The sequence below is a fragment of the Pelecanus crispus genome, chromosome 1 (assembly GCF_030463565.1).
Source record: "Pelecanus crispus isolate bPelCri1 chromosome 1, bPelCri1.pri, whole genome shotgun sequence".
In the NCBI taxonomy this organism is placed as follows: domain Eukaryota; kingdom Metazoa; phylum Chordata; class Aves; order Pelecaniformes; family Pelecanidae; genus Pelecanus; species Pelecanus crispus.
Window position 1 is genome coordinate 1,364,538 of NC_134643.1, and position 23,578 is coordinate 1,388,115.

Here is a 23,578-nt window from a genome sequence, read left to right on the forward strand (position 1 = left end):
CGAAAATGGGGTTGGCGGCATCCGCGGTGAGGGACGTCCCCCCAGAAAAAAACCAAACCCAAAAACGCCGACAGGTTTTCCGTACGCACCCTTCAGGAGCCCCACAGCAGCCTCTGGAGAGAGCGTGAAGGAGTCGAGGGAACGGGCTATCTCCAGCAGCCCGTTAAAGTGCTGAGCCATGTGGTCCCGGCATACCGAGCAGATATTGTGGATGGCCTTGGCCGCCGCCGAGGCCAGCCGCCTGTCGCACAGACCCTTCATCAAATAACCCAGCACGGGATCTGCGGAGGAGAAAGACGTGGGGTGAGGAAGGGGTCCTGGGCTCGCCGCAGGGCAGAGCGCTGGCGTGTCCCGCGCCGGCGCGGCAGGAAGGACTCCTGACGGGAGGGGGTAGGGAGGGGGGTGTTGGGCTCTTCTCCCAAGGAACAGCGATGGGACGAGAGGGAATGGGCTCAAGCTGTGCCACGGGAGGTTTAGGTTGGATATTGGGAGAAATTTCTTCATGGAAAGAGTGGCCAAGCGTTGGAACAGGCTGCCCAGAGAGGTGGGGGAGTCACCAGCCCTGGAAATGTTCAACAAACGGGCAGAGGTGGCACTGGGGGCCATGGTTTAGTGGGCATGGGGGTGTTGGGGTGATGGTTGGGCTGATGATCTTAGAGATCCTTCCCAACCTTAGTGATTCCCAGTTTTAACTTTCATTAAAAATAATGCAGCCACCACGCCAGGAAACGTGGAATTACTCCTCTCCCCTGAACTGGTTTGGTGGTGGCCTTGGCAGTGTTGGGTCAATGGTTGGACTGGGTGATCTTCAAGGTCTTTTCCAACCTCAGCGATTCCAGGATTCGATGACTCACCCAGGAACTGCGGGTTTCTGTCCACCACCTCGCTCATCTCTCCCACCAGCTCGATGCTCGTGTAGCGGACGGCGGTGTGCACCGTTTCAGGGAGGCGAACCACCCCCTCCAGCACCTCTACCAGGGTTGGGTTGTTCTCCCTGCGGGGAAAAAAGCAGCCAAGCTTAGCCCCGAGGCAGCTCCCAGAGCGTTTCTACGGAGCAGCCGGTTTTACTGAAGCTGGTCGACTCCCATCTCGCTGAGAATCGGCCTGGCAAAGCCTGCAGCCGTGGCGTGCTGGATTATCCGAGATGTGGGCTCGCAGGGGGCTCAGGGCTCTTGGGGCTGGGACGCGGATGCACAGCAGCCTCCAGCTTTACCAAACGCAGCGGAAGAAACTAAATACCTCCCAGTAAGAGCGCTGGTGGCACAAGAACAAAGCTAATTAATCCTCCGGGGAGCGTAGAAAGCCAGAGGAGCCTGTTCCCAGTGTGGCAGGGTGCTACCGGGCGAGTCCCGGGCTCCCCGCAGCCCACGTCGGTGGCAGAGCTCCGGCTCGCGCGCCCGGCACCGTCTGCTCTCTCGTGGCAAGAGCGGAGCCGAGCTCGGTGAAGCCACGGGGCGAGCAAGAACGTCGAGGGGCACGCCGGTGCGGAGCGGACTCCGTGCTCCGGCAGTGCAAGGCCACGAGAGGCTGGCGCTCTCGGAAACAAAGCAGAAATCAAAAGTGAAGATGAAAAGCAGCAAGAGCAGCCTCGACGTCGGTAACGGGAGCCAAGGGAGCGTACAGCGAAGGCGGCGACCGCCGCAGCCTCCCGGGGAAGGGAGGCACGGCGCTCCCAGCCCGGCGGAGGCCGGCCGGGCTGTCCCACCGCACCAGGAGGACTCACCGCCTTCTCACCGCCCTGGACATTAGCTGTCGACGCTTCCGCTGCTAACCGGGCAGGGAAAGCGATTCCAGAAAGTGATTTAACCTTCCCTAAAGGTATTTGGGACAATTCACTACCTGGAAGTGGCTCTCCTGGCTCTGGATGCGGAAGGAACCCAACCAACCAACCCAGGCAAAAATCCTTTGCTTTCAAGAGAGAAACTACGGGGAAAGAAACCCGTATCCTATTTTCCCAGGGCTGAACTCAAGCGTGTGGCATTAAAGTCCCCAGGCAGGCAGAGAGGAGACCTGAGAAGGTCCGACCGCTTCACGCGGTCCCAGCTCCGTCCTGGACCCGTATTCCTGGCCAGGAAGCGGAGACCTCAATCCTTGGGCTACAGGACTGCTCTACCAGCAAGGGAAAGCACGTTCCCGGGAGAACCTTCGGGGTATTCGCGGCATCTCTGCGACACTCACTTGGAGGCAACTCCTGACCCCACAGCCCTTTACAGACGCGAGCAGGATGGTCAACACTCACTGGTCAACGCTCTTAGCTATGGAGGCCATGATGAAGAGGACAGCTTCTGTCACCTCCCAGGGCGGATTCCCGTCCTTCAGAGTCGCATAAAGCTGCAAGAAAGAAAACCAGTCGCAAAAGGAGCTACAAACACAGCTCGTGGGCACGGGGTCACGAATCCCACCCTGTGAGATCGATCGCCAGCCGCTCCTCGCCTCCTCCCGCCCACCTGAAACATCAGGCTCCGGGCGTGGACCTGCATGAACCCTCATCCTCCACACATCACCCTGCTATTTTGGGACCAGAGTACCGTTCCGCTTCTCCCAGAACGGTCCCCACCACTTACTTCGAGACGCGGTCGCTTCCTCGTGCACGAGGAGATAACGCGCGCGACCTCCTCCCCACCCCGCAGAGCGGTGGATGCAAGCGTGCCTCATGAGGTTCATGCAAGCCCACCTGAGCAAAACATTCCACCGATCCCACCAGGAAGATCAGGTCTTTCACTAGGTCCGAGACTCGCATCCGGAACTCCCCAAAATCATCGGTCTCCTCTGGGACACCCTCCTAAGAGAGATGAGGGAGAGCAAAAGGGTGAGAGCAGCGCAGAGAAATCGGGGTTCCCGTTCGCCCACAGCTAGAACGAGACGAGCGATTCCGTTTTAGAGGAGATATCCATGGTTTCTGCCCTCCTCTCTCCGGTAGATGAAGCTACCGAAGGGGATCTGAAGGAGAACCGCACGCAAAGAAAACGCCCACAGCCTGAGCACGCGTTGCGTGTTCCTGCTCTGACACGGGGGTGGAGGGATGGAAATCAAGGGGCTGAGGAGCACAGGCAGAGATGGAAGAAGGATAAAGCACCCCAGACTTCAAGGAGGAAGACGACAGCGCTGCGGCGAGCGAGCTGTGCGAGCTTTATTCCAACAAAAACGCCCCCGAGCAGGGGACAACGCATCTCGCCGCAGCTCTCAAACCGGGAACCACCCGGGGGAAAGGCGGGAGAGGGTTATCCCGCAGCGACTCGACGCCAGAAAGCTCTGTTAGAACACGAACCGACTTAACGAAAAGAGCTTTAATGCGGCAATTTGAATTACTCTCAGCCCTCTCTGCAATTACCGCAGCTGCAGAACTAGTACCTGCAGAGCCCGATAGCTACGGAGAGCCATCGGCATGCAGCAGCGAGGACGGACGCATCCTACCACCCCGCCGCCTCCAGACGAAAGCAAGCAAACGCAGCCTTACGTGGTCGGAGTCGAGCTGGCAGTGTCTGGCCAGAGCGTGGAGAAGGCGCTGGATGTAGGCTTTGAAGATGCTGTGGATGACCGCATCGTCCGTCTTGTACAGGTGCTCCCCCAGTCTGTACCAGAAGTTAAATGAAATTTCTACCACCTGTTTAGAAAGACAAAAACAAAAAAAAATTCAGCGCGTCTTGGTATCAACAGAACTTTTTTTTTTTTTTTTCTCTCCGCTCTGCTGGTGCTCCCGACAAGAGAAATCTGGGGGTGCCTGCAGCGTGGTGGGGTACCAGAGATTTCCATCGCCGCTGCTTCACCACGCGAGGATGAAACGTGGGCTGCCTCCTCCAGCTTCACCGATCTCCTCCGCTGCTTGTCGCTTCGTAAGGGATTTTAAACCCACTGAGTTAAGCTGAACACCTGTCAGCAGCCCTCAGAAGCCAAGCCTCTTCTCCGCAAAATCACCGCCGAAGCCTAAGAACTGCCTCTCGCTTCAAAGCCTGGACATTGCCTCGTTTCCCATCAAACCGCCCGCGATACATTTCTACCTCCCCGACGCTGACACGATTCGTGCGCGTGCTCTGGCCCTGCCGACGCAGCAGGAGCTGCGTTAACACCCAGCCGGCCCCAACAAGCTCGGGGAGATTTTGCTGCTTGCCGGTAACGCCGTCGTTACCAGAGAGCCACAGCGGTGGAAGGGTTTGCCCACCTAGAGCCGATCCTCGCCGCCTGTGCCCGGGTTTTTAATGGCCTAACCATCCTGATGGCCAAGCACACGGGCTTGGGCTAAGGCTCAGGCTGGAAGGGGACGGTGCTTCAAAGCCTACAGCTTCTTTATAAGCGCGGTTATTGCAGAAAAAAACAAGAAAAATGAGCGCAGGTTGTTCTTCAGGAGCAGCTGCAGAGCTTCAATTCCTCCTAAGCGTTGCTAGCACAGGACAAGGTCGTGCCTCGAAGGAGACTGAGCTTCACGCACCTGGAAAGGGGACTGAAAGAGGCACCGAGCCCCAAGCGAGCACCGCAGAGACCCGATGCCGCTCCGACGCTCCGCGATTTCCACGGCAAACAAGCCCCGAAGGGTCGCGTCGCCGCTACCTCACTGCTTAGCTCACTCGCCTGCCGGCTCTCAGGTCCGAATTTTTTCAGGCTGTGAAAACTTCTGGAAAACCCAGGCCTGGAGAGGGCACCAGCTCATTCCATACCCACCTCCCATCCGTCGCTTCAGCCCTCCCCGAGTGTTTAGACACGGAGGAAAGGGTGGGAGCGCAGCCCAGCAAATCCCAGCCGGCACCTCCCTGCTCCCCGCGTCCCATTTAGCAGGGCAATCCCTCTGCGAAAGGACCTCTGCCCGCCGAACACAGCGGGCGATCGGCTACTGGGATTTCATTGACGGGTTTGGAAGAATAAAAAGCGGGGCTAAAAGGAGAGCGCCCGCGTCTTAAATACAGCGTTCTGTGTTTAAGGGAGGACGGTCGGGGAGCTTTCACGCTAAACAGTGGGTAACTTACTTGGAGGACAAAGTTACCGCGAGCGGCACTGCAATCCCCGCAAAGCTTAACTGAAGTCAAAGGCGTGGAAAGAAAATAACGGGAGGTTTTCGGAGCCGGACTCGCAGTCCTGCTCACCCAGGCGGCTGGGAAAGGGAAGCTAAGCCAGATTTCTGCACCACGAGCGCAGAGCGGGCGTTTCAAGGCCAGCGGCTCGCAGGAACCGAAGCCTCCCAACCACGCGGCAATATTAAGAGAAAGGTTTTTCCGCTGATTCTACGCTGGATGAGTGGGATTTGGCAAGAGGGGCGAGGGGAGGATGACGGGGAAAACCTCACTCACCTCGTACTGCGGGTGACCTGCACATATCAGCAGCAGCTCCAGCGTCCGCAGGTCACCCAGCCCTTGGCCTGGCGTACAAACGATTTTATCTAGGAACGTCTCGCACAGCTCGGTGAACACACGGCAATAATTGAGCACCCTGGCGAAGGAAAAACAGGACACAAGTCAGAAAGATCTTCCGCACGGGACCAGGTACCCCAGCACAGGAGGGATGCGCAGGTACCGTGCCTCGGAGCCTTATCTCAGACCAAGAAATACCCGCTTCTGCTTTAGCTTTCCATCAGCAGTTGGGAAACGCTTAAATAGGGGAACTTGGCTTCGTTCAGAAGTAGGTGAAAACGCTGGGTTCCAATAAGCAAATGTGACGAAATTTTCGTGTTGCCCGCAACATCTGAGAAAACGTCTCCAAAACCACAGCAGCGGGCGACAAGGCACAGGACATCTGCTACAAAACAGCTGGAGTCTTAATCCAGCAGCCGGAAAGCGCCGCATTTCAGAAGACAAATATACAAACCGAGGTTAAAAATAAACCCGTCGCCTAACAGAGGGGACGGCGCTGCGTAAAAACGCAGCTGCTCTTGAGACGGCAGCCGAGCGGCTGAGTGGAACCGACAGCTTTAAGATGGCAGAACCGCGGAGAGGAGAGGGAACAGCCTGGAGCCGCAGCGCGGTGCGACGGAGCAAGCACGGCATCAAACCAAGGAGCGCTCCTCACCCAGAACATGAGGAGAACGTGAGCCAGCAGCGTGCCCAGGTGGCCAAGAAGGCCAACAGCATCCTGGCTTGTGTCAGGAACAGTGTGGCCAGCAGGAGCAGGGAGGTGATTGTGCCCCCGTGCTCGGCGCTGGTGGGGCTGCACCTGGAATGCTGTGTCCAGTTTTGGGCCCCTCAGCACAAGAAGGACATTGGGGTGCTGGAGTGTGTCCAGAGAAGGGCAACGGAGCTGGGGAAGGGTCTGGAGCACAGGGCTGGTGGGGAGCGGCTGAGGGAGCTGGGGGTGTTCAGCCTGGAGAAGAGGAGGCTGAGGGGAGACCTCATTGCTCTGCAGCTCCTGTAGTAGTGTAGTGAGGTGGGTGTTGGTCTTTTCTCCCAAGGAACAAGCGATAGGATGAGAGGAAATGGGCTCAAGCTGCACCAAGGGAGGTTTAGGTTGGATATTGGGAGAAATTTCTTCACGGAAAGGGCAGTCAAGCATTGGAACAGGCTGCCCAGAGAGGTGGGGGAGTCCCCATCCCTGGAAACGTTCAAAAAACGGGCAGAGGTGGCACTTGGGGACATGGTTCAGTCTGGTCTACCCTTGACTGGTTTAGTGTGGACTTGGTAGGGTTAGGTTAATGGCTGGACTGGATGATCTTAAAGGTCTTTTCCAACCTAAATGATTCTATGAAGTTTGAGGATTAACTCCTCATTTCGCTTGTGGCAATCTCATTTAACATGGCAGAGGCTTGTAATTTCCTTAAGTCAAAGGCACAGACGTTATCTGGGCATCAGCACCCCAAGCTGAAACGAGGGGAGGGGGATGCTGATTGAGTTTTTGCGCCTAAGTCATCGGAAAAGCCTCAGCGGTGAACCAAGGGCCTCCAAGCAGCTGAAGGGCTGTCAGGGAGGAGGACCGAAAAGCAGACAGCTGGATTCCGGAATGGCGAGATGAGCAGAGAGCAAGCGAGAATTGCCAGAAGCCAAACCAGTTGCCAGAACCTGCCAAGGATAGTCACAAAAAAGAACAAAAAAAAAGCACAGGGTTTTTCAGCTGTAATAAACAGCCAGTGGAATTGCTGGTGGAATTGCGGTGAAGAATTGCTGGTGGAATTGTGTTGAAGACGCTGGCACAATGAAAGATTTATGGCACAGCTAAAATTATGTGAATACGCATCCGTTTTCTATACTGTGGCTGAACAGGAGGGACGAAGGCAGGAGGAGCGAGGAGGCTCTTGAGACACAAGGATCTGCATACTTCCAGGTGGAAGGAGTAGGGGACTGGCTAACCGCCATCCCAGGAGTCAAAAATCAGACACCAGACATCCGTCCTACAGCTTCACTGCTGGTCTTGAGGTTTCCGTCAGTGGCAACAGCTTGCGCAGCCACGAAACGCGCTTGTAGGTGGCAATGGGGACAGAGGGTCTGGCAACTATGGGCCAATTAATCTGCCCTCAGTAGCATGAGCAAGTTATAGAGTCATAGAATCATAGAATCGTTGAGGTTGGAAAAGACCTTGAAGATCATCCAGTCCAACCATTAACCCAACACTGCCAAGGCCACCACTAAACCAATCAAGGGCAGAGTCATCATTTCATCTTTCCTGGCTTGGGGGCTGCATTATTCTTTAATGCAAGTAAAACTGGGAATCACTGAGGTTGGGAAGGATCTCTAAGATCATCAGCCCAACTGTCACCCCAACACCCCCATGCCCACTAAACCATGTCCCCCAGTGCCACCTCTGCCCGTGTTTTGAAGCCCTCCAGGGCTGGGGACTCCCCCACCTCTCTGGGCAGCCCGTCCCAACGCTTGAAGTTCCTACATAATTTTCCAAATACGTGGAAGTTGGAGGGAAATGGGCTAAACGCAACAGGGGTTTACCAAAAATCGGTTGGACCCACCTTATTCTTAGAATCATAGAATCGTTTAGGTTGGAAAAGACCTTTAAGATCATCCAGTCCAACCATTAACGTACAATTACCAAGTCTGCACTAAACCAGTTAAGGGTAGACTAGACTAAACCATGTCCCACTGTTTTAAAAACAGGAGAAATGGAGCAGAGGGCCAGATCGCGGTGTCACACAGAAGCTGGTTAAACTGGATAAAAGCACAGTCGAGGGAAGAGGTGAGCAGTTGGCTAGCGGGGTGGTTAGCAGGCTGCGCTGAAGAGGAAATACCAGTTTGGTGCTAGGGAGGTTCCAGATCAATCTCCCAACTGATCTTGTCTGTGTTCATTAGCGACAGCCACAGAAAAAAGGAAGAGCGAGCGCTAATGGTGTTCGCCGATAAAGCTGAGATGTATCTGTGCACAAGGAGAAGGAAAACCAGCTGAATTTGAGCAAGGAAAGTTGTCCGCTTCCGACAACTTGTGGATGGACTCATCCGTCACAGGATGACCAAAAACACCGACACCACAAAGTCACGAAAAAAGGCAAGAGACGCTAGGCAAGGCGTTGCCTGCACACGGGGCTGCCACGATGCCAATGCGCGGGAGCGAGATCCCTCCTGGTGCGGCGCGTACCTCTCAGGCCCCTGTGCTCAAGGAAGCCGAATTCGGAATGGGAGCACTGAAGATGACGCAGGGAAAAGAAAGGCATCTCACAGGACTGAAAGAGCTGGGCTCGTTTACACAAACTCGAGGCTGGTTGCTTCCTACCTACAAATGCGTCCGGGAGTAAGCCCCAGCTCGGGAGCTATTCGAGTTAAGAGAACGTTGGCAAAGAGGATAGGCACGAACTGGCCTAGGATCAACTGAAGCTGGAGATCAGAGGGGTTTCCAGTCAGAGCAGCAACGTTTCGTAGCAGCCGACGTGCGTGAAGCGCTGTTCTCAACGTGCTTGATCAAGGTACAAAGCCTACGGGTTCTTTACGCCAAGAATGAGGGGCTGATGACCCAGCCGGCACATCCAGTCCTCTTTCCATGGGGAACAGCCGAGCCAGGTAGAATCATCGAATCATCAAATCATTTAGGTTGGAAAAGACCTTTAAGATCATCAAGTCCAACCGTTAACCCAGCACTACCAAGTCCCCACTAAACCACGTCCCTAAGCGCCACGTCTACACGTCTTTTAAATACCTCCAGGGATGAACCCTTCACTTCCAGAGCTTCTCAATCTACCAATGAAAATGTCAGGAACCTAGCTGGCGTGGTAAGGCAAACTTCAATTTTAGCGGTAGCGTCTCCAAACGCGCAGACAAACACGTAGACAAGAAGGTACGGACATTTGCAGGCAGCAGGAGCAACAGGTCGCTTGTAAACTCTATTTTAAGGCTGGCAACGCATCAGCCGCACCTCAGGATACTTCCCTCGCGCTTTGCCCGCCGCAAGGAATACCAAGCATCCCAGCAAGCCGAGTCTGGCGGGAGTCTGGCGGCAGTCTAGCTCTCGGCCAAAGCCTGAGCCGAGCGCACACGCCTGGAGCACAAACCGGTTGCACCAAGGGCGAGGAAGTCATTTGCTCAGTCGTCTTTGTTCAATAAATACTTATTTGCATAAGAGACTTCAGAGCGCCGCACGCAAACGCCACGGATTCCAAAAATAACCGCGGACAGACACCGTGACGCTTAATTACCGTACCTCTCCTTCCTTTCCGGCCACGGCCACGGCTGCAAGTTGACTTACTTGTCTAGGTCCTCGCGTGCTACAGCCATGTGATAGGCGCTCTCAAGAGTGAGGACGCCCTGGAAAAGCTGCAAGGCCAGGGGAAGGTTCGTCTCCACGTTCTCGATGGCGTAGAGGGCTGAGCACACGCAGTCCGAAGCGGCTTCGTGGAGGTTTGACGACGTCTTGTCTTGTTGCTGCAAGAAACAAGAAGTGGAAGAGCCCGGTGATTATACATGAAATGAGACGCTAATGGAAAAACTAGTCTTTCGTTGTTCCCGAAATACTTTGTAGAGCTTCTGCGCAGCCACAGCTCCCCACAACCCGCTCCGAGCAGCCCTGCAAAGCCTGTGCTGCTTTATCACCCCAAACGCTTGAGGTCAAAACTGACCCTCCCCGACGGGACCCCACCGAGTCTCCCTTGGGAGAGGCAAACACAGGAGGAAAGAATCATAGAATCATCGAATCGTTGAGGTTGGAAAAGACCTTGAAGATCATCCAGTCCAACCATTAACCCAACACTGCCAAGGCCACACTAAACCAGTTAAGGGGAGAGCAGCAATTTCATGTTTCCTGGCTTGGTGGCTGGATTATTTTTTAATGAAAGTAAAAACTGGGAATCACTGAGGTTGGGAAGGATCTCTAAGATCATCAGCCCAACCATCACCCCAACACCCCCATGCCCACTAAACCATGGCCCCCAGTGCCACCTCTGCCCGTTTGTTGAACACTTCCAGGGATGGGGACTCCCCCACCTCTCTGGGCAGCCTGTTCCAATGCTTGGCCACTCTTTCCATGAAGAAATTTTTCCTAATATCCAACCTAAACCTCCCCTGGCGCAGCTTGAGCCCAAAAACGCCAACCGAAATCCCTGGCAGTTCAGAAGGACATAAAACACTGCGCTGCTCATTACCCCGGGTCAGAGCATCACAGAATATCTCAAGTTGGAAGGGACCCGTAAGAATCATCGAGTCCTCGGTGAGGATGGAGATGAGGTTTCTCGCAAACACGTGTGAAATATTTATCATTGTGATGTTCCAGGGGGGAACGAGTGGATTTCAGGCCCCGGCTGGTAGATGTTTATCATGGTTGCGCGAGGCTGATTTAACGGGTGTTTTAATGGCTCCCGCGGAGCCCTGAGCAATTAAGGAGGGAGACGAAGCCGACATACTAAGGAGGAGAGAGCAAACAAAGGAGCAGTAACTCTGCCCGCGCCTCCGTTGTGTCCTTTCACACGAGATCCCAACACATTTGGAAAACAATTCGCGCTCCCACGTGAAGGTGGAAGAGGGGCGGGGAGGAGAAATGCCTGATTTAAAAGTGATCTTAACACGATAAAAAGGCCGGCGAGCCAAACGCCCTGTCCTGGAGGAGACGGGTTTCCGCCGCAGCACGGCTCGGGAGCTGGGTCCCTGCACGAATATTGAGTAATCAATATTGAATATTGACTATTCCTTCTCCCGCTACATGGGAGCCCTCCCCTGCATTTGTCATTAATTGAATCGGCACCTCGGAACAGATGCAAACGAGGGCTCCTGTTTAACAACAGGACGAGGAATAGGCAATTCCTGCGCTGGGTCGCAGGTCCGGGCAGCGCGGCAGCAGAAATCTCTGTCCTCTGGGATTTCCTCCTTTCTGTTTGTTCAGTTCATTGCCCCTCCCTGTGGCAGCGATGCGGGATTCTCCTCACCTCCCTGTGTCACTGGCCTCTTCAGCTCTCCCACGTTCAGATAAGACCAAAAAAAAAAAAAAACAAAAAAACAAAAAAACAAACCAACCCCAAACACCTTCAGTTGTTAATTTTAATTTTCCAAGGCCAAAGTGTCAGAAAAGGGATAAAATATTATTTTATTGAAAATCTGGAAACAAAACAAAACAAAACAAAAAAAATACTGATTTTTAGTCTTAAGCAAATGCAGTTCCTTGAACAACAGGCAACTTTTAAAGCCAAAACGAATCAATGCTTAAACCCACGAGGATGGCAAGCTTACTTCAACAACGCACCGAACAAACGTATGCTGCTCAGAGCCCCATAAGACAATTTGGCTTGGAGCGAGGACCAACCGCAATGTGTTTCAGACCAAAATTATCTCTTTTTTTAAGGTCTAAGTGTGCTCAAAAGTACACCTGGCACCTACTTCGGCAGCAGTGGCAACCCACAGTAATGGCTAGAAACGGCCATTTCTCAGATGTTAAATCTTTGATTCTGCTCGGAATGTTTTGCAGCCATCACAGAAAAATGGAACCTGGCTCCCGCTTGAGCTAGACGAGCTATCCGCTTAATACAGGCTCCAAAACTGATGATTAGTACAGTGGGAATAAGGAGAATGGAGAGAAATAGAAGATTAAATCGTCTCAGAACGTTTTTGTCTGCCGGCGGGTGTAGCGATGAGTTTAAGGAGATGAAAGGATCACTCACGGCAACGCAGCAGGAAGGTTCCTGCGACCCAACACCTCGCTCTGCGGCAGCCCGGCCGTAGCCCGACACGCTGCAGAGAGCAGCGACCTCCGCTTTGCCCCACTGCCGTCTGTCCGGCCAGCTCCTCGGGGAAGAGCGGCTGGAAGCTGCCCGGGGGAACAGGACCTGGGGGTGTTGGTAGACAGCCGGCTGAACATGAGCCAGCAGTGTGCCCAGGTGGCCAAGAAGGCCAACAGCATCCTGGCTTGTGTCAGGAACAGTGTGGCCAGCAGGAGCAGGGAGGTGATTGTGCCCCCGTGCTCGGCGCTGGTGAGGCCGCACCTGGAATGCTGTGTCCAGTTTTGGGCCCCTCACTACAAGGAGGACATCGGGGTGCTGGAGCGTGTCCAGAGAAGGGCAACGGAGCTGGGGCAGGGTCTGGAGCACAGGGCTGGTGGGGAGCGGCTGAGGGAGCTGGGGGTGTTCAGCCTGGAGAAGAGGAGGCTGAGGGGAGACCTGATCGCTCTGCAGCTCCTGGCAGGAGGGGGCAGGGAGCAGGGTCGGGCTCTTCTCCCAAGGAACAGCGATGGGACGAGAAGGAATGGGCTCAAGCTGCGCCAGGGGAGGTTTAGGTTGGATATTGGGAGAAATTTCTTCATGGGAAGAGTGGCCAAGCGTTGGAACAGGCTGCCCAGAGAGGTGGGGGAGTCCCCAGCCCTGGAGGGGTTCAAAAAATGGGCAGAGGTGGCACTGGGGGCCATGGTTTAGTGGGCGTGGGGGTGTTGGGGTGATGGTTGGACTGATGATCTTAGAGATCCTTCCCAACCTTAGTGATTGTATTCTAGTTTTACTTTCATTAAAAAATAATCCAGCCACCAAGCCAGGAAACACAAAATTAATTATGACCCTCCCCTTAATTGGTTTAGTGTGGACTTGGTAGTGTTAGGTTAACGGTTGGACTGGGTGATCTTAAAGGTCTTTTCCAACTTCAACGATTCGATGATTCTATGAAAAGCCGTGATTCCCAAGCGGTGTGGGGAGAAGGCGCGTCACAGGCACCACTTAGCAGGAACGCTCTCGTGGGGGTGGCTGAGAAGGGCTTCAGTAAAACAGGGCAAGGGCACCTGCTCAGGAGAGATTTTGGGGTCTTTCATGCCTGCCCAAGAAGAGGGAATGGTGCTCAGCTCCGAACACGTATTCTCTGGGTCAAAACAGAAGGTGGGCAGGAAAGAATAACCCTGAAGGAGATGCAGTCTCTGTCCTCCACGCAAAAAGCCAAACACACACACGTGCTTTTTCCTTTGCGTCTCAAGGCGCTGCCAATACTTTCTGTCCATCGGTCTTGCCCCCACATCACAAATCCTGAACTACGGACCAAGCACGCAGGCAGAGGAAACCCTTAAGCGTACTTCTGGTTTCACCCTTGAGAGATTAGCCCATATTAGGTGTTACTTATGCGCCGTCTTCTAAGCCTCCCAGGGCTAACAGGAGGCGGGGAAGACATGTAGGAGCTCGCAGTGGCAGCCAGAAGAGGACTTTTGCTCCGTGCTGCTGCTCTCAGACTGTCCTCCAAGGTGGACAACCCGTATGAAAGGAAGATCATCATTTTGGGCAACACAGATCTGTTACTAGGCACAGAGAGCTTGCTCGTCCTCGCCTGCCAGCAGAGAGGGACGGCCCGCTCTAAGGAGCTGATCAAGGTAAAGACCAGAGGGTTCCTACTCAAGGCAGGAGGGACGAAACTCACCTTCCGCACCCGCACAGCGCACGTGGAAAAGCAGCGTCACTTCTCAGACGCTCTTGGATTTAAAAGTGACGCCATCCTGGTACCCAAGGCCCACCACCACCTCATTTCCCAAAAGAAATACTCACCAGCACCTCGAAGAGGAGTGACAGTAACTTGCTGTTTGCCATGAAGGTGCTGTCCAGGACACCCAGGTTGAACCAGCTCCCCAAGCACCGGAAGATTTTGATGAGCATCTTCTCATCATTGCCTGCTTTCTCCACGCACGTCATCTATGGCAGGACAAGGAAGAACTGATTAGGACTCCAACGCCAACATGTTATTTCACAAAGAAAGTAGTAAATAATTTTTGGAAAGCCATCCTGGAGTCTCCACAGTGAGCATCCAGAAGTCCCTCATGAATCTTAGCAAGATACAGAGGGCCCGGGCCAGTCAGCAGCGATCCCTCCAAGAGGCGCGCGCAACTTTCCGCAATCAAGCGGCAGCGTTGTACCTACGTGGAAGCAGCGCTCTGACCAGAACCACCTGAGGATGCCCACGCCAGCGGAGAGGACTTCTGCATCTACCTAGGGTGACCATGTCCCCATGCTGGTTTTGTATTCGGGAACGTGACGGTTCTGCAAACGTCCTCTCAAGGGCATGCGGACTTTGAGCGTCCTCTCGAAGCCCGCATGAAGCGCGTTCAAGAAAGCAGGCTGCTTCCAACATCCCCGTCCCCGAGTAAAGTAGCCCTGGGCTCGGTGAGGCGTAGGGGCAGAGCCAAAAACCTTTCAGCCAACTTCAGCTGCTGTTACAGAAGCAAGAAAAGCAGTTTGAGCGTTTTCATTCTGTCCTGGTTTCAGCTGGGATAGAGTTAATTTTCTTCCTAGGAGCAGGCACAGTGCTGTGTTTTGGATTTAGCAGGAGAAGAATGTTGATAACACGCTGATGGTTTAGTTGTTGCTGAGTACTGCTCATGCCAGGCAAGGACTTTTCAGCTTCCCATGCTCTGCCAGGGGCACAAGAAACTGGGAGGGGGCACAGCCAGAACAGTTGATCCCAACTGCCCCAAGGGCCATTCCATACCATACGGCGTCATGGGCAGTATGGAAACTGGGGGGGTTGGCTGGGGAGCAGCGATTGCTGCTCGGGAACTGGCTGGGCATCGGTCGGCGGGTGGTGAGCAACTGCATTGGGCACCACTTGCTTTGTATATTATTATTATTATTATTATTATTATTATTATTATTATTATTATTATTATTATTATTTTATTGTTACTATTATCATTACTATTTTACTTTATTTCAATTATTAAACTGTTCTTATCTCAACCCAGGAGTGTTTCTCACTCTTACTCCTCCGATTCTCTCCCCCATCCCATCGGGGCAGGGGGAATGAGCGAGCGGCTGCGTGGTGCTGAGCTGGGGCTGGGGCTAAACCACGACACATTCATTCCCAGCCCATCAGTTTTCTGCAGGATCCCGTCTCAGACTGGCGGAGCACAAACACGAATGAGTTTCATACGAGAGAAATCCCCAAACTCACTCAAATCTCAATTTAATATTCCTCACCACAAAACAACGGCTGCCATAGAGAGGATCGGTCCTGAGGGTCAGTCCTACCCCAAAGGCCCACCCGAGGACGGCCTGAACACCATCGCAGCGTCAGAGACGGGATGCGGGTCCAGACCCTCGTTTCCAGCGATGGCCAACACTTCTGCCGCATGACAGCACCTAACAGCAACCCTTAACAGAACCTAACACCAAAGGAAGCCCTGACCTCGCCAGGCTGAGGGAAAGGAAGAATAGGTGGACAGGCAAACCTGGAGAAGGATCCCCGATTCCCTTCTCCCCAGAAGAGAGCCTAGACTGGCCGAGCAATCCTGCACGTGAGATCTTCCAGAGATCCTCACTCCTCGCTTGACGCTTCAATCCTGAAGGCGGAATGTCGTACTTCATCGCAGGCCCCGTACAATTTTTTAAAACCCCATTTTCTAACTCAAGAAAGTGAATTTAGCATTTAAATCCTAGGCAGAAAATCTAATTTTGCCCTTCAGACGGGTGGTTGAAATGCCTGTGCTGGGATTTACCACGAAAGCTCCAGGCAGATGCAGGGGAAGTCTGAACAGAAAGTCTTCCGACAGGGCTACGACCCTTGGCGATCCAACACCGGCGCCTCGCATCGTCTCCGGTAAGGCTGCGAGGAGCCGGAGCGAGGTGATGTTGCCGGTCTCACCGATGTGACAGCCAGGCTTCTCCCAAATGTCCTAGGAGGAGAGCCGAGGGCTGGAGATGGCTCAGAGGGACGGCACGGCGCAGGGATTTAAGGAAGGCAAAAAGAGTTTCAGAACTGAGTGAGGACTCGTTAAAGACAACTAAGCCGACGGAAGAAGTGGAAGTGGGCTCCCCTAATGGCTGTGGTGGTAATGGCAGGGACCTCTGCTGTGATAAATACAGCTCACGCGGGGAAGAGAGTCTTCTCAAGCAAGACCCGAGCTGCTCTTGAGCAGAGGACATAGCTCAACTCTGTGTCCTGATACATAGGATGAGAAGAAACGGCCTCAAGTTGCGCCAAGGGAGGTTTAGAATGGGTAGTAGAAAAAATTTCTTCACAGAAAGGGTCATCAAGCATTGGAAGAGGCTGTCCAGGGAAGTGGTGGAGTCCCCATCCCTGCAGGTATTTAAAAGCCATGTAGACGTGGTGCTTAGGGACATGGTTTAGCGGTGGGCTTGGCAGTGTTAGGTTAACGGTTGGACTGGATGATCTTAAAGGTCTTTTCCAACCTCAACGATTCGATGATCCTTGATCATCACGATCCCCCTTCCTTCGGAGTTACTGGAGTAACTCCGGAAAATGAATCCTCCTTCCCAGGCCTCCATGGGAAGAGCCAAAGCCAGACGTTGCACAAACATGAAACATCCCCCCGAAGCATCTGCCACGCTTGCATCTCTATTCCAGATACTCTCTGTGGCTTTCTTAACCACAGACCCACAAAAAGCAGTGTGGAAACAGAACGGGGACCTTCTGCAAAGGTTTCAGGCCAGGTGCAAATTTAAACCGAGCCCTCCGTACCTCTCTGCTCCACCCTTTTCTCCAAATTAAGCAAAAGGAAAACTGCTGGGGGTTGAGTTTGTGTCGGGTCCCATCAGAGAAGGGGATTCAGAGAGGGAAGGGATATCGGGGAGGGAGCACAGGTAACATCTGAGGGGCAGGAGGGGATAACGAAATGGCAGGTTATGGGAGTCTGGAGGAAGATGAAGAGGTGCACTGCAAGAGGCTTCTCTGGGCAGAAAATCAAATCCCAGGGAGGGCATCCCCCTTCTTTCTGGCTCCTGAGAGCAAGCCCAGAGCTCTCCGCCTATTTCTGTGTGGCACCGTACTGGGGACGTGCAAAGACGCTGCACACTAGAGCAAGAGAAGAAGTATTAATTGAGGAGAAGAGAGCGTGGTTGCACGTAAAACTAAAGCCCTACCGTTTTGCTCATCAACGAGAAGGACATCTAAACGACAGGCTCACAGCAAAGGGTAGGCACGTATCAAAGGGAGACCAAAATGCTGTCATTTGGAGAAATGGTGTAAAAATAAAAAAAAAAAGCCTGGCAAACCACGTGTCGTTTCACATGGATAAAGTATTGGGGATCCTACGGTTCCTTCAACAGCTACAATTCCATTAACGAGGGAACACGGACCAGCAGGCTAGCAGGGCAAGAGGGAAGCGGCTCGGAGACAGGGAGACCACAGACCCCCGGGCAGCCAAGCGCGGAAAGACGGGGCTGCAGAGCAGAGAGACGGCTGCTGACGAGGCACCGCGATTAACGCGCCAAACCTCGGCTCCGTCCGGAGCGCGGTGACATTAACCGGCTGCTTGGTGGAATTACAGGCTTGACAGGCGCTGCCGAGAGTACGTTATCCTTCCTTCTCTAGATAAGCACCGTGAAATGGTAGACGTTTACGGGAAGCTCTAGAGGCTCCGTTCGAAGCCCGAGTCAGGGATCATGTTGGCTACTCATTCACCGAGCTCAAACAACGCTGGAGACCATGAGAAGTCTCTCTGGAAAGGAAGGAGCCAGCAAAGAGCATTTCTTTTCAGTCCCTGAAGCAATTCACCTCAACGCTTATTCACCGCTCTCCAAACTCGCCATTTTGGGGCCCACAACAGTCTCGCTCTCGGACAGCGTGAATGCTCCCTGGATGAGGAAACCTTTGAAGAAGAACCAGGAGATTCAGCTCCAGTCTCCTGTTTGGCTGATACTAAATGTGACCTGCAGCTCAATGCATAACCTCAGCTTATGATGCGATGGTCAGAAATCGGGCATTTGCAGACGGCACCAAGCTGAGGGGTGCCGTTGACACGCCAGAAGGATGAGATGACGTCCCAAGGGACCTGGGCAAGCTGGAGAGGTGGGCCTGTGTGAACCTCATGAGGTTCAACAAGGCCAAGTGCAAGGTCCTGCACCTGGGACAGGGCAACCCCCGGTATCAGCACAGGCTGGGGGATGAAGGGATGGAGAGCAGCCCTGCGGAGAAGGACTTGGGGGTGCTGGTAGATGAAAAGCTGGACATGAGCCGGCAATGTGCGCTTGCAGCCCAGAAAGCCAACCCCATCCTGGGCTGCATCCCCAGCAGCGTGGGCAGCGGGGCGAGGGAGGGGATTCTGCCCCTCTGCTCTGCTCTGGTGAGACCCCACCTGCAGCCCTGCGCCCAGCTCTGGGCCCTCAGCACCAGAAGGACATGGAGCTGCTGGAGCGGGGCCAGAGGAGGCTACAAAAATGATCCGAGGGCTGGAGCACCTCTGCTGCGGGGCCAGGCTGGGGGAGCTGGGGGTGCTCAGCCTGGAGAGGAGGGGGCTGCGGGGAGACCTGAGTGCGGCCTTTCAGTACTGAAAGGGGGCCTACAGGAAGGGTGGGGCAATCTTTTTAGCAAGGCCTGTTGTGACAGGACAAGGAGTAATGGATTTAAACTCAAGAATAGATTTAGACTAGACATAAGGAAGAAATGTTTTACAGTGAGGGTGGTGAAGCACCGGCACAGGTTGCCCAGAGAGGCGGTGGAGGCCCCATCCCTGGCAACATCCCAGGCCAGGCTGGACGGGGCTCTGAGCACCCTGGGCTGGTTAAAGCTGTCCCTGGCACTGCAGGGGGTTGGGCTGGGTGGGCTCTAAAGGGCCCTTCCCACCCAAAGCATTCTGTGATTCTGCGTACTTATGTTTGAAAGGAACATGAGAAGAGAGAGAAAGCAGAGTTCTAAGTACCTAAATGACCCTCTTCTAACACATAGAGAGAGACGTGTGTGGGTCTAGAGAGGCTCTAGAGAGGATCTAGAGAGGGTCTAGAGATCTACATACAAGCACCCGCAATGGGCTGAAGTAATTTCTTGCTTAACCATCAAATAACCCAAAACTACCACAGCCTGCAGAGGAATCCAGTCCTAGCCAACTGCTAAACTGATGGTCCAGGAGACCAAAGACCTTTTCCTGAACTTAGAGTGCCAGAAGACACACCACATTCCATACCGCCAGCTAAAACAACGCAGTCCTCACACGGAGAGTCCAGCTGAGAGGGTGAGAAAGTGATTAGGTTTGCATAACTAGCTCCATTTGCAATCCAGTGCTGACAACAGAAACCGGACTGTGATTTTGATCCAGTTGGGACATGGTTTAGCGGACATGGGGGTGTTGGGTTGATGGTTGGACTGATGATCTTTGAGGTCCTTTCCAACCTTAATGATTCCCAGTTTTTACTTTCATTAAAAAGTAATCCAGCCACCAAGCCAGGATACACAAAATTGCTACTCTCCCCTTAACTGGTTTAGTGGTGGACTTGGTAATGTTAGGTTAATGGTTGGACTGGGTGATCTTCAAGGTCTTTTCCAACCTCAACGATTTGATGATTCTACATAAAATCAGCTTGTTTCACCCAGACAAGCTTTTTGATCCCATCCAACCTGGAATAATCTGGATCAGTGATGCGGACAGGGAGAAGAAGCCGTATGAATTTCTTTAGCAGTTGACCAGCGCTCGGCCGCTGCTCGGTCTCCTTACCAGCAGAGAGATGACCGTGCTGGAATAGTACGCCAGATCTTCTATAATTTCGGTACGGCGGTTGGCTCCGATGCGCAAGGATCGGCTGTGAACCTCTTCTGGCAGCACCGTGAGGATTTCCAGCAGGAAGGGCAGCGATGTAACATCATTGCTGTACCTGAAACGACGGGGAGGAAGGACAGCGCGTGAAGGCAGGCGAGAGCCAAGTGCACGCAGAAAACCGAAATACCGGCAAGTAGGTTAACAGCACGCTGAGAGGAGGGGCATTTCAAAGTTTCTGGGGCATTTCAAAGAGTTTTGGGGGCATTTCAAAGAGTTTTGGGGGCATTTCAAAGAGTTTCAGGGCCAGCATTATGGCAAACACACTCCAATGTCCAGCTGTGAGGGCAGAGCGCTGTTGAGCGGAGTCTCTGTCAGTGGTTTAAGCTCCAGATTTTCAACAGGAAAATGGCAAAAGCCCAGCCCACGAGCACATCATGTCCAAGTGCCCAGGCAAATCAAGTTCCCTCCCACTACAGAAATACCATGGGACCACCTCAGCATGGTGATCTGCCCCAACAAGACCATCTCAGCACATGGCATCCCACGTTGGCGAACGGCGAAAAGCGCCGTCAGACAGAAATTGGGCGTTACTGCACCAGCCGAGCGAGCGCCTCGGGACACCCAACAGCAGCAGCGAACGATTCGACCTCCCCGTTCAATCCCGCGCTACGGCTGAAGCTGGGAGGGGAGGAGGGTTCATCACGTAACAAAAACAGGGAGGAAGAAAATCGCTGAGGAAGCGCGCACGGCCTCCCCGTTACGTGGGGAATCGCTGAAAATCCACGGAAGCGCGCACGGCCTCCCTGTTACACGGGGCCACAGACGGACCCACCTCTCCCTCCAGCCCATCTCCCTGCCACGATCCAAAAATCTTTAAATTATTAATCAAGAAAGAAAAACTTTCCTATTGTCGGGCCGTTTGCTGCTGTGTTGCTTTTTTGGACCATGCAGGTCCACCCACTCAACATTTACTCAAGGAACCATTTTAGAGTTTAACGATATAAACAATTACTTACTTTTCAACCAGTGTTTGTACACAGCCTTTCCAAGAAGCCATTTGCAGGGCAAGGTCTGCTATTGCTAAAGCAAGCTGAAAGGGCAAGAGGAAAAAAAGAAAAAAAAAACAAAAACACAGCTAAGTGTGGGGACTGATGAAATCTGCCCAACAGCACGGGAGAAAGGGTGCTGTGACCATCAGACCCGAGCTCGGCAGGGCTGGCAGGTAACTCCGAGCCTTAATTTATTCACAATATCCCCGTCGTGTGCGCAATCCCTGCGGTTAACTGCAGAACGCCCACCGCAGAGCCGTGTCGATAAGGTGTAGGGATAACGGGAATGTCACATAGAGAGCAAAGGGATTTCTAAAAACGTGCCGCTGCCTCGGGAGAAATCCCCCCCGGTCACCCAGGGCGCTGCTGGGCAGATCAACGTTTTGTCTCCATTGCAGAGCAGAGGGAAAAGCCCAGGAAAAGCTGTTCCTCCTCCTCTCACCCTCTCCAAACAGCAAACAACAGGATTAAGTAATTGATTTAACTAAAGGAACCAAAAAATGAAGGATGGCAAACAATCCTGTGCTGGGAGGCACGAGCGGGCTGGCTGCAGGCATCGACCGTCTCTGTTCTCCGTGCCGGAGCAAAAGCAACCGAGGGAGACCAAGGGCATGGTGACCAAGGGCGTTGTCTCAGAAAAAGTGAGAATTGACAAAAAACGGAGCTGGCCACCGTCGGTGTGACCTGCGGCAAGCAATTACCGTACGGAAGGGCTCTAGCAGGGCTGTGACACAAGCCCGGCTACCAGTCTGCTCTCAACAGCAAGTTAGGACTGACCGGTGCAGGTTTTCCTGCCAAAAGCAGCCTCAGACCTCTCTCGCTCCCGGGTATTTACAGAGCAGCTCCTTCCACCCCTCTGCTCAGCACCTACCTGGGTTACGATGACCGGTGACAGGTCTTTCAAGTTCTGGATGTGGGACAGCAAAGAATCCCGTAACGAAGCGTGGGAGTCCGTGGGGAGTTCGTAGAAGGACGTCTGTATCTTCATCTTCATGGTCTGCGCCGCGAAGTAGCACGACTCCACATCCTGACGGATCTGCAGCAACTGGTCGGAGATCTCCCAGGCGTGGACCTGGAGGTAAAGCACGGCATCGTCAGCGAGCAGGCAGGGCAACGCGGAGCGAACGGAGCGAGTACCAGCAGGCCTGAGGTGGGCTTCAGAGAAAGCCCAAAAAACGCATCCTCTCCATCACAAGAACCCCATCATTTTCACCAGGAGAGCCTACACCGCGTTGCTGTCACAAGCTCAGGCCCTGGCTAACGAAGGTGCCGGCTAACAAGGGTGCCGGGGCAGGGACACGCACCGGATGAGCTGAACGAGCAGATCGGCTTCCAGCGCACACCCCACATCGGCGGAGACGCTCACGGCCTCAGCTACCACAATCCCTCCGGGAGGGCAGCTTAAAAAGCAGATTTGATGCCCGTCCTTGCGGTAAAGAGCAACAAAAAGAGGCTTTTTTCAGGCTAAGGCGGGTAATCGCTGCATCTATTACACGGCAATAAAACCGGAGAGAGCCTGGCAAGAGACAAATGGGAAGAAGAGGCTTGGATAAAGGTCTCCCCACATCAAAATAATGATACGTAACGGCAAGACTGAAGCCTCCGGGCCCATCTAAGAGCACGCGCTGGGACCGGCGACTCCGCAGCAGACTACGGCTGCGCTGAAGGGCTTGGAGGAGAGGCAGCAACGAGGGAAATCATCGTCTGCCCGGCCTCAGAGAGGCGACGAACGGCCGCCTGGTTGGCACGAGACCGAAGGCTTTGCCCCTTGCGCGGGTCCAGAAGCTCCTCGCTGAGGTGGGGGAACGGGCGGCCACGGGGACAAGCCCTTCACACCCCCGGCACCGTTTAGACCTGCTGAAGCATCTGCCACATGGCATTTGGTGGGAAAACGAAGCTAGTCAGGGAAGGAAAGCTTGGCTGGGCCATCAACATCACCAAACCCCACCAAGGGACAGCGGGGCCACCACCAGAGCACGTCGGCACAGCTTGGGAAGAAACCCTTGGATCTGGGGCCTCCTCTTAAGGAAGAAGATCTTCAAAGGACTCGGACGGTCAGTAGAATACTCTTCCTTTCCCGAAACATAGAATCGTTGAGGTTGGAAAAGACCTTGAAGATCACCCAGCCCAACCATTAACCCAACACTGCCAAGGCCACCACTAAACCAGTTAAGGGGAGAGGAATAATTCCATGTTTCCTGGCTTGGGGGCTGCATTATTTTTAATGAAAGTAAAAACTGGGAATCACTAAGGTTGGGAAGGATCTCTAAGGTCATCAGCCCAACCATCACCCCAACACCCCCATGCCCACTAAACCATGGCCCCCAGTGCCACCTCTGCCCATTGTTTGAACCCCTCCAGGGCTGGGGACTCCCCCACCTCTCTGGGCAGCCTGTTCCAACGCTTGGCCACTCTTCCCATGAAGAAATTTCTCCTAATTTCCAACCTAAACCTCCCCTGGCGCAGCTTGAGCCCATTCCCTCTCGTCCTATCGCTGTTCCTTGGGAGAAGAGACCAACACCCACCTCCCTGCCCCCTCCTGCCAGGAGCTGCAGAGCGATCAGGTCTCCCCTCAGCCTCCTCTTCTCCAGGCTGAACACCCCCAGCTCCCTCAGCCGCTCCCCACCAGCCCTGTGCTCCAGACCCTGCCCCAGCTCCGCTGCCCTTCCCTGGACACGCTCCAGCACCCCAATGTCCTTCTTGTGCTGAGGGGCCCAAAACTGGGCACAGCATTCCAGGTGCAGCCC

The 23,578-nt window shown here is 53.9% G+C and overlaps 1 protein-coding gene across 1 annotated transcript in view; it reads right to left on the reverse strand.

Annotated features, from left to right (window-relative positions):
- The window catches only part of TNPO3 (transportin 3), a 50,290-nt gene that overhangs the window by 9,283 nt on the left and 17,429 nt on the right, over window positions 1-23,578 (reverse strand). The window contains exons 2-12 of the mRNA XM_075718836.1: window positions 21,703-21,903; window positions 20,799-20,872; window positions 19,741-19,897; window positions 13,847-13,990; window positions 9,598-9,773; window positions 5,280-5,418; window positions 3,458-3,604; window positions 2,675-2,782; window positions 2,240-2,331; window positions 855-994; window positions 90-281 (exon numbers count right to left, since the gene is read on the reverse strand). Of these exons, the coding sequence (XP_075574951.1) occupies window positions 90-281; window positions 855-994; window positions 2,240-2,331; window positions 2,675-2,782; window positions 3,458-3,604; window positions 5,280-5,418; window positions 9,598-9,773; window positions 13,847-13,990; window positions 19,741-19,897; window positions 20,799-20,872; window positions 21,703-21,903 (1,570 nt within the window). The remainder of the gene's footprint in view (window positions 1-89; window positions 282-854; window positions 995-2,239; window positions 2,332-2,674; window positions 2,783-3,457; window positions 3,605-5,279; window positions 5,419-9,597; window positions 9,774-13,846; window positions 13,991-19,740; window positions 19,898-20,798; window positions 20,873-21,702; window positions 21,904-23,578) is intronic.